The sequence below is a fragment of the Pinus tabuliformis genome, chromosome 5_2 (assembly GCF_031772625.1).
Source record: "Pinus tabuliformis cultivar Carrire ecotype Pingquan chromosome 5_2, CPIR1, whole genome shotgun sequence".
Taxonomy (NCBI): Eukaryota; Viridiplantae; Streptophyta; class Pinopsida; order Pinales; family Pinaceae; genus Pinus; species Pinus tabuliformis.
The window spans coordinates 427642991-427652822 of NC_142306.1; the positions used below are offsets into that span (position 1 = coordinate 427642991).

The 9832-nt window shown below is 37.1% G+C and overlaps 1 protein-coding gene across 1 annotated transcript; it reads right to left on the reverse strand.

Annotated features, from left to right (window-relative positions):
- Window positions 1-3099: 3099 nt before the first annotated feature.
- Window positions 3100-5397, reverse strand: LOC149159434 (putative pectate lyase 8). The gene is made up of 6 exons (XM_089434311.1): window positions 5249-5397; window positions 4788-4925; window positions 4547-4696; window positions 3791-4451; window positions 3594-3697; window positions 3100-3502 (listed from the first exon to the last, which is right to left on the reverse strand). Exons 1-6 carry the CDS (start codon window positions 5395-5397, stop codon window positions 3100-3102), a joined length of 1605 nt encoding a protein of 534 aa, XP_089290437.1.
- Window positions 5398-9832: the final 4435 nt, after the last annotated feature.

Consider the following 9832-nt stretch of genomic DNA (forward strand, 5'->3'; position numbering starts at 1 on the left):
GTTTCAATTAGAGTTGTGTTAGCATTAGTGGCTTTGTTTGATTTGGAGTTGCAGCAGTTAGATGTTAAGACTGCATTTCTACATGGTGATTTAGATGAGGAAATATATATGGAACAACCGGAAGGTTTTGTTCAGCATCGCAATGCGAAATTTGTCTGCAGGCTCAAGAAGTCATTATACGGCCTGAAGTAGTCGCCTCGGCAATGGTATAAGAAGTTTGATTCTTTCATGTTGAGTCAGAAATATGTAAGAAGTGAATATGATCATTGTGTTTACTTTAAGCAGTTAAATAATGGCATGTTCATTATCTTAGTATTATATGTTGATGATATGCTTTTAGCAAGCAAAAGCATTGAAGAAATCAACAGGTTGAAGACTCAGATGGCAAGGACGTTTGATATGAAAGATCTAGGAGCCGCAAGACAGATTTTGGGCATGGAGATTTTCAGAGACAGGAGCAATGGTAAGTTGTGGCTATCACAACAGAAGTATGTTGAGAAAATACTTTTGAGGTTTGGTATGAACAATGTGAAGCCTGTGTCGATCCCTTTAGCTTCCCGTTTTAAGCTTTCTTCGAGTTTATGTCCTAATACAGATGAAGAAAAGGATTATATGTCTCGAATTCCTTATGCCAATGTAGTAGGATGTTTGATGTATGCGATGGTGTGTACGCGACCAGATATTTCTCATGCTGTTGGGGTTGTCAGCAGGTACATGGCAAATCCGGGTAAAGAACACTGGTCAACAGTAAAATGGGTGCTTCGGTACTTGAGAGGCACAAGTAGTTATTGTATTTCTTACAATAAGAGTAGTGAATATGTTTGCGGATATGTTGATTCCGATTTTGCAGGTGACTTGGATAAGAGAAGGTCAACTTCAGGGTACGTCTTTACTCTTGCAGGTGGAGCTATTAGTTGGATGTCAAAGCTACAGAACATTGTTGCTTTGTCTACTACTGAAGCAGAATACATTGCTGCTTCTCATGCTTGCAAAGAGGCGGTTTGGTTGAAAGGTTTGCTTAGTGAGTTTGGTAGGTTACAGGATAACATCAGGTTACTTTGTGACAGTCAAAGTGCAATACATTTGGCTAAGAATCTGGCCTATCATAGTAAGTCAAAGCATATTCCAATCAAATATCATTTTGTAAGAAAGGTTATCACTGAAAGGGGAGTCTCTCTTGAAAAGGTGCATACAAAGGAGAACTGTGCAGACCAAGGAAAATTTTAAGGATGGAAAATTTTCTTGAAGTTTAAAACATTGGCGAATCTCACTAATCGCTAATATGCAAATTATAAATATTTGTTGATATATTTGTAAAATTAATCAAATTTATAATTATTTTATATATAGTCTCTCTATAATGTTGGCGATTTTTAAGGTAAAATAATTTTATATTCTAAAATTTGGGCGAATCGTCTTTTATAAAATTGGAAATTGGCGAATCTTTTTTGTGGAAAAATCATGGAAAATTAACCCACTGGGCGAACATTAGCCCCTAAAATTTTCCATGGTGCAGACATGTTCACGAAACCAGTTTTGTTGGAGAAGCTACGCTGGTGTTTGGCTTCTCTTGGCTTGCAGAAAAGATAAAATAATAATAACAGGGCATCAGGCGAATTGTTGTCAAGGTGGAGATTGTTGAGATTTTCTGTTTTAGTCAAATAGACAAAACTCTCTGAAGGATGACAACAATAGGGATTCAGTTCCTAGATTAGCTCCAGGTTGTTGGGAGGGAGTTAATGCCTCCTATATTTGATGTGAGGGAGTTATGAGGCTGTTAGATTGTCTATGCTATATAACAGGCAATCATTCGGATGATTTGCCAAGAGTGAGTGTGAGGATTTCATGATGTAATCTCCTAATTTGATTAATATATTCTTGATGCCTATGTTTGGTGGACGTAGCCCACATTGGTTGGGTGAACCACGTTAATTCTTGTGCTTATGTGTTTGTAAATTGCTGTGTGTATTTATGTTTGTTGTGCACCTGATCCAACACATTTTTCTAGTAAAGGGATATTGTGCAGACAAACCTTTTTCCCGGTATCCAGCGATGTTGCTTCCAAGTATATTGGGTGAAGGAGATATCGTCCTGGGAAAAGAAAGTGAGGAAGCGTGGCAGTTTTAAATTTGGGATATGTATGGCGGTTTTAAGCTTTGATGGATGAGTTCGCTCTAATATTTTCATGAACTTGGGAGTAATGCTAGTTTGGAACTAACATTAAACTAAACTGTTTTGAAATTTGAAGTTTATTATACCAGTTTTAACCAGAATCTTGAAAATCATATTTTTTTCTCTGCAATAAGAGGTCGAAAACGAACCATTGGAAAAAAATTATTTGATTCAATACTTACATTGGTTAAAACGGCCAATGCACATGTTGGTCAAAAAGATTTAATGTTTGCTAAACGTTGAACGAAAGCTATAGTCCCTGCTGCCTGAGGCAGTTTTAAATTTGAGATATGTATGGCGGTTTTAAGCTTTGGGGCGTGAGTTAACTTTAATATTTCCATGAACTTCGGAGTAATGCCAGCTTCGAACTAACATTAAACTAAACTGTTTTGAAATTTGAAGTTCATTATCCTAGTTTTAACGAGAATCTTGAAAATCATACTTTTTTCCCTGCAATAAGAGGTCGAAAACTGAACATCGGATTAAAAAACTATTTGATTCAATACTTATTTTTAAACATTGCTTAAAACCGCTAATGCACTGGTTGGTCAAAAGGATTTAATGTTAGGTAAACGCTGAACGAAAGCTATAGTCTCTATGCTGCCTGAGGCAGGGACTAATAAGACGTTCAAATGCATCAAAAGTTTTAAACAATACAACTCAGAGATCTATTATTACATATTGCTTCAAGCGGGGATGCAACGATGTAACTTTATTATAAAGAGAAACACTCATGCAATGATGTAACTTTATTACAGAAAGAGAAACACTCATGCAAGGGCAAACTGGAGTTGTTGATCCAAGCTGCGGCTAAAAGTTGCTAGCAGCATGCAGGATGTGTAGGGGGTACTCCGTTTCAGATCATGGTTAGAATTACGATGTACCATGACTTTTCCTAAGGAAATGTCAAGCTTCCAGCGGATTAACTCAAACTCCAGGCTTGTGGTGGCGGCGGGGACGCTGTTGGCAGGGAGATCCGTTCCTGCAAGATAGTACGCCTGCGTTCCGGGTGAGGGCTGGCACTAGGGCTGAACTCCTGGGGGCCAAACTGTATGCGGTTGCATATGCGGAAGACGCCCGTGATCCCGATTCTACGAAATATGCACCATTGAGCATAAGATCATCTTCAGAGATCCAGTTCCAACTCTTCCATGCATTGTCGTTCAAGTTGACGATCTCCCGCCTGGTAACCTCTTTTGTGAATGGATCTACAGAAGCCCGGAATCTGTTGCCTTGACTCAATATGGTAGGGTTTGAACTTCCACCGATGGCATAATCTTCCCACTCTGTGTAGTCATTGTTTACGACATGGAAATGTCCAAATCGACACCTACATCAACGCACATCATTCATTCATAATTAGTTTGTAATTTAGATAATACTAACAAGATCCTAGAAAATTAAGGTTTAAAAAATGATACCTTGGCATTCTTTCGTTGAGACCTTTGCCAAAATGGTTAAATGCAACAGTTACCTTCAGGATAGTATCATCTGTGTAGCTGTCACTATGACCCAACAACATTACCTAGAGATCAAAGCACAAGAACAATCATAAGTTTTCATTTGCAGATCTACGTTTGTTAAGAATACGTGAATGAATTAATGCATGTAGGGTCACCTCGTTGTGATCAGTGAAGTGGTTGTTTGAAATGGTGACATTGGTGGATGCCTCCACCACGTCAATAAGACCATCGGCGCAGTTAGACATGGAGCAATGGTCCACCCAGATATTCCGTCCTGTGAAGATGGTAATCCCGTCTCCATCACACACTTGTCTAAAACCGTAATGCGTTGGAGAATCTCTTACCATGGCGTTTCCTGCAGGCCTACAGTCACTTATGTGGAGGCCATGAATGATGACGTTCGTCACATTCTGAACCGTAAAACAGGGCCCACCCTGACCAATGTGGACATTTGCGCCACGTCCATCGATCGTCTTGAAACTGTTGAAGATCAGCTCTTCCTTCAACCGAATGACCATGTCTCTTTCGAAGATGATCCACAAAGGCTCAGTCTGGATCACGCCATAACGCAGAGTGCCTCGCCATGGATTCACCGGATCATCACCGGGATCTGTAACCACATAAAACTCACCATCTTTGCCTCCAATGGCGTCCTTGCCAAATCCAATGGCGCAATCTGCCAGTCGTTTTCTGTTGAGCCGCCAATTGGGGTCGCAGCGCCAGCAGTCATCGATGGGATTACCTGTTGCGCATGAAAAAACGCTGCTCAGCTCCCGTCCATGTCCATGTCCTCGTCCTCGTTTTTTGCTCCTCCTCCTGTTGCAATACATACATGAAACATTAGATAAATATATTAAACTAATGAATTAACAAACTGAACATCATGTTACAGTGGCCAACAGTTTATTTACTTATGAACGGCTTGCGCTACTCCCGCCGGAGCTGGAATTTTTCCGACAGGAAACTCGGAGCTAGATATATTGCTCGGTATTATTACAGTTTGTCCCATAAACGTCTCGAGCCCTCGTCCGTGTCTTCTTCCACGCTTTGTACCCCTCATTCTGTTGGAATACATACATGAAACATTAGATAATAAATTAAACGAAGTTAACAAACGGAATATAATTTTGCAGTGTGTAATAGTATATTTACTTATGAACAGTTTGCGCTACTCCTGCTGGAGCTGGAATTTTTCCCACAGGAAACTCAGAGCTAGATATATTGGTCGGTGTTATTACAGTTTGTCCCATAATCGTCTCTAGTCCTCGTCCTCGTTTTGTGCTCCTCCTTCTGTTGCAATACATACATGAAACATTAGATAAATAAATGAAGCAATACATACATGAAACATTAGATAAATAAATGAAACAAAAGAATTAACAAACTGAACATAATATTGCAGTTGGAAATAGCTTATTTACCTATGAACTGTTTGCGATACTCCTGCTGGGGTAGGAATTTTTCCCACAGGAAACTCAGATCTAGATATATTGGTCGGTGTTATTACAGTTTGTCCCATTATCTTCTCGCCATGGACACAACAGAGTATTCCAAGCAACAACATGCAACACAAAATACTAGTACCATTGCTCATTTTCGCAGTTAGTGCTCACTCAATATTCACAATTGACAAACGCCACCAGTTTGATCCGGGGCCTGTCTTGTCAAGTAAACAATAACACGCACGAGTACTCGTTGCCTTCACAAATTCTCTGTCCAGACTTGCCAATGCCAGGCATTTCTTATAGTATTGGTCACCCATCTTTGGGTCATGCCATTCCTATTCCCTACACACTTCGTAAATTTAAGTTTGATTTGCATTGTGCTGGCCACATGTTTTCATTGTGTTGGTCACATGCTTTCATTGGGCTATACAATTCTACTGAAATAAGCATACATGAATACACATGAGTTTCACCCTGAATTGAAGGTCGTTCAAAACGTTCCTTTCTGAAGTTTCTATTGATTTAATCGCTTTTTTTGTTTTTCCAAGAAGCTAAGTCATTTTAAAGGACCTAATTTTCAGTGATTTACTACTTTTACATTTCATTTTCTCAAGAATCTTCTATGTCATTTTAAAAATACTTAAATTTCAAAACCTGGTGTTGGAACCCAGATTTTCATAATCAAATTTGAACAAGGACAATATCAACAACAAAAAACAAAAAATATTAATGCTTCTTATCGAGGAAACCAGAAAAAGAGATCTGAATGCCCCTTATGATCTGCCTGGGATCTGAATGCCCCTTAGGATCTGCCTCTGAACTTCGTAATTGTAAAATTAGACTCTAATGTTCATTATCAGGCTTCTAACTAGGTTTGCAAACGTTGGCCTGCATGTTCTCGCCATTACTTCATGGCAAATATGTGTTCATTCTCCATCTCCGAAGGGGTGAGAGATTTGCAAACGCAAACATCCATGTTCTTGCTATTACTTCAAGACAAATACAGATTCGCTGGCAACACAAGTTTGAATGTTTACATGGTCAATGATGCTTTGGAAATCAGCCAGAAACTTTTCACTATTGCTTTGGCCTTTATTTATCATATTCACGTGACCATTTTATCATTTTCGAGTATGGTATGTGTCAATTAAAAAATTTGATTCAAATAAAATGGACAATTTATATAGGGGAAAAAAATTTAATTAAATGTTTATTTAATTATTTTATTTTAATTATATTGATAAATGTTTCACTATTATTATAAATATATTAATAAAATGTTTTTGAATAAGTAAATTTTTATAATTGGAATTATAGTTGTACATTTATTTAAATAAAAATAATATATATATCTATAATTAATTTTATTAAAATTAAAAAAATTATAAGAATTAATTAACTAATAATTTTTATTAAAATAATAATAATAATAATAATAATAATTTTTTAACTTAGTTTCACATTTGTGTGATATAAAATCGAATTTGGTGGTAATTATTACTAGTTTTGTATTTGTGTGACATAAGGTTGATTCGCTATCATTGTCAATCTTATACTTGCATGATATGGGATGGATTGGGGCCACTACTACTGTTAATCTCATACTTGTTTGATACAGGGTTCACTATGGCCGTTACCACAGTTAGTCTCATATTTGTGTGACATGGGATTGATTCTAGCCACTACTACTGTCAATCTCATACTTGGTTGATACGGGGTCGATTATAGCCGCTACCACAGTGAGTCTCGTATTTGCATGATATGGGGTTGATTCTAACCGTTATCTCTATACCTCTTGGTGTAGTATCCCTAAATAAACTCGGTGTAAAACTACACAGTTGAGTAAATAGTAATTATTTTAAAGATTACGAATTAGTTTAAAAAACTAATTCTTGTTGTTGATAAAAGTAATTGAGGAGAATATTTTGGCTAATGTGCATGGAGCCCATTGGTCCTCTACGCGGTAATAACTAATTCTTGATATTGGAAACCAGATGAGAACGTATGGTTCCAGGTTCTTCTCCTCACGGTTATTAGCCATGATGACTGTTACACCTCCATTCTTTCAACGGAAGACAAGTGTGTTCTTATGGTAACCACCGATGATTAGTTAGGAAGATTCGTTGTCCTCACTTCTGATCTTTTGCCATCATTCTCATACTTCCGGATCGCTCTGAAATAAAGGGGATCAATATACAGTCACGGGATATGATATTTGAGCCTTTGATGGGTGGCGAGGTCGAAACCATATTTATCGCTGATAAAAGAGGCGCGACTTAATAGTAGTTGAATAGCAGAGGGTAGATATATGATATTAGATTTTAATGGCATTTTCAAGATGAGATGGGGCAACTGAGGTTGTAACCTTATCGGTCCGAGACCGGAATAGCGTGGGGAGACCTTCTGAATTGGTAGCAGAGTTCTAGAATACAAATCAGAACGTGTATGTATCGCAGAATCCTTAGCAGAGGTGGATCGCTGCACATGGTGTAAGTGAATATTTATTTCTCTGCGTATTATGTGTTTAAATCCATTTGAATATTCGTTGGTTGCGGTGGAAGTTTGAATGGCATAACAAGGGCCATAAAGAAAAACTGTTATGTTTGTGCAACTTATTAACCATAACGAATATAGCTATATAACGTCGGTGCAGAAGGTTGAGCCATTACGGCTATATATATATATACACCGACAGAAACATACAGGCAGCGGCGTTATTAGATCAGGTATATATATATTGGATGCGCATTAAAGGTTCGTTCTTTGTATATTTAATTACCAAGGATAACCGATGTTATGCCGGTGTTAAGTCATAACCGTGACAGTTAATTATATATATACATATACGCCTGCGGTTTCATATGGGGTGGGGAATTATTGAATGTAGCGAATACATTTCGGATACCTGTGGCTGTTTATTAAATTGACCGTAAGTCCATTAAAATGAAGAGCGCTAGGAGTAAATTCAAGCATGGTTGCTTTCTTTGTCATGAGATCACAATGGATGTGAAGAGATCAACGCCCAGATCTAAAGATAAGTAACTGCATTCTTATAGAGAGAATTTTAGTGCATGAATTAGAAGAATGATTGATTTTTATATGTTCTCTTTGTAAGAGAATAGGTTAATGCATGTGGTAATGTATATGGTAAAAGATTGAATAATTTATCTCTTTTCTTGGTTAAAGAAGTACTTAATGAGCCATGCTTGTATCATTAAAAGACTATGTCCACTGCATATACTAAAGAAGGGATATTAGGATAAGCTAATGGCTCAAAGAACAACCATCGTGTTAGGGAGATGTGTTCTTTGTATGTTAGCAAAACTATGATAAATCTTGACCATTGTGTTATATGTTTTAGAAAGAAACATGGACTTGTAAACTAATGGTTAGAACTCTTAAAGAGAGTTATGCATTAGTAAACATTGTGGAGGTCAAACAGTATTATTTGGGTATATATATATATATGCTAGTTAGCTAGTATGTTATGCGTGCTCATGCATATGAGTAGATGTTAAAAGATCTCTTTAGATGTTGATTATTGTTTGAGTAATAATGTAACTAATCTTGTTGCCAAGATTGTTAATGACTGCATTGACAGGAAACGATGGCAGATGGTGCCAAGGAAAGTGATGTTTAACATTATGGCAGGAAAAGGATTATTCGTCCATGCAGATGAATTCAAGCTGCAATATTGTCCATTGCTAGAACAATTATGCCACAAGGGATGTTGTATGTGGCGGTATGTAAATAAAAGATTACATGTAAATTGTATTAGCTTTTAGCTAGTTATGTGACAGCTTAATGATAATTCATTGTAAAGATTTTAAGACAATGGTTAAGGGATGGAATCCCTTATAAACCATTGAGTGAGGGGTGAAAACCCTCACGAGCGTTTAATAATAAGATTAAACGTTTGCTGGTTTTCACCCTACGGGGTTTCCAGGGTATATCCGTGTTCAATGGTGTGATTGATGTGATTGCCTTTTGTGTCAGATGGATGATGTTGAATCCTTGATGTTGATGGTTCTTTATTTGATTACATGATTATCTAATATGGTTAAAGGCTATGTAATGGTTATGAAATTTACTGTCTTTGATGGCAATTTACTTGATGTACTAATGAATAGTATATCTAACGGTTAGTGATGATTTGTGGAGTTGTGAATTGATTAATTACTTGTGGTAATTGTATAAAAAATTCTAACTCCCTACTTTTACATGCGAGGTTACCGGGGTATATGACAAGTGGTATCAGAGCTAAAGGTTGCAGTACTGGCGCCTTTGGGAATTGGTAAGCGGAAAGGATATTGAGGTACGCCATCAGTAGGCATTAACTCAGGTACGAGTTTAATCATTCACATATTCATTTATGTAGTACACTACTTTTGGCATGATAGGTGTGATTCATGTTTATAACTGCTTTAAGTAGTAAGTAATAAGTTGTTGCATAACTACGTTCATAACGTTAAATTCCTAATGAGGATAAAAGACAATGAAACTTTTGTCACACCTAAGAACAATATTGAGTACTCATTACACGTAAGAACAATATTAAACAATCCTTGAGGGAAGTGACAATCAACTACCAAGTTTGATTTGCAAATATGGCAATAACAATGATGCATTTAATGAACAAAGTTGAAGTTACAATGAACAAAACTTAATGAGCCAATGCATGAATATAAATTAGGGGAACATCCTTGAATAGGATGAAAAATTGTTTTAAAAAGGACATTAGAAGAACCCCTT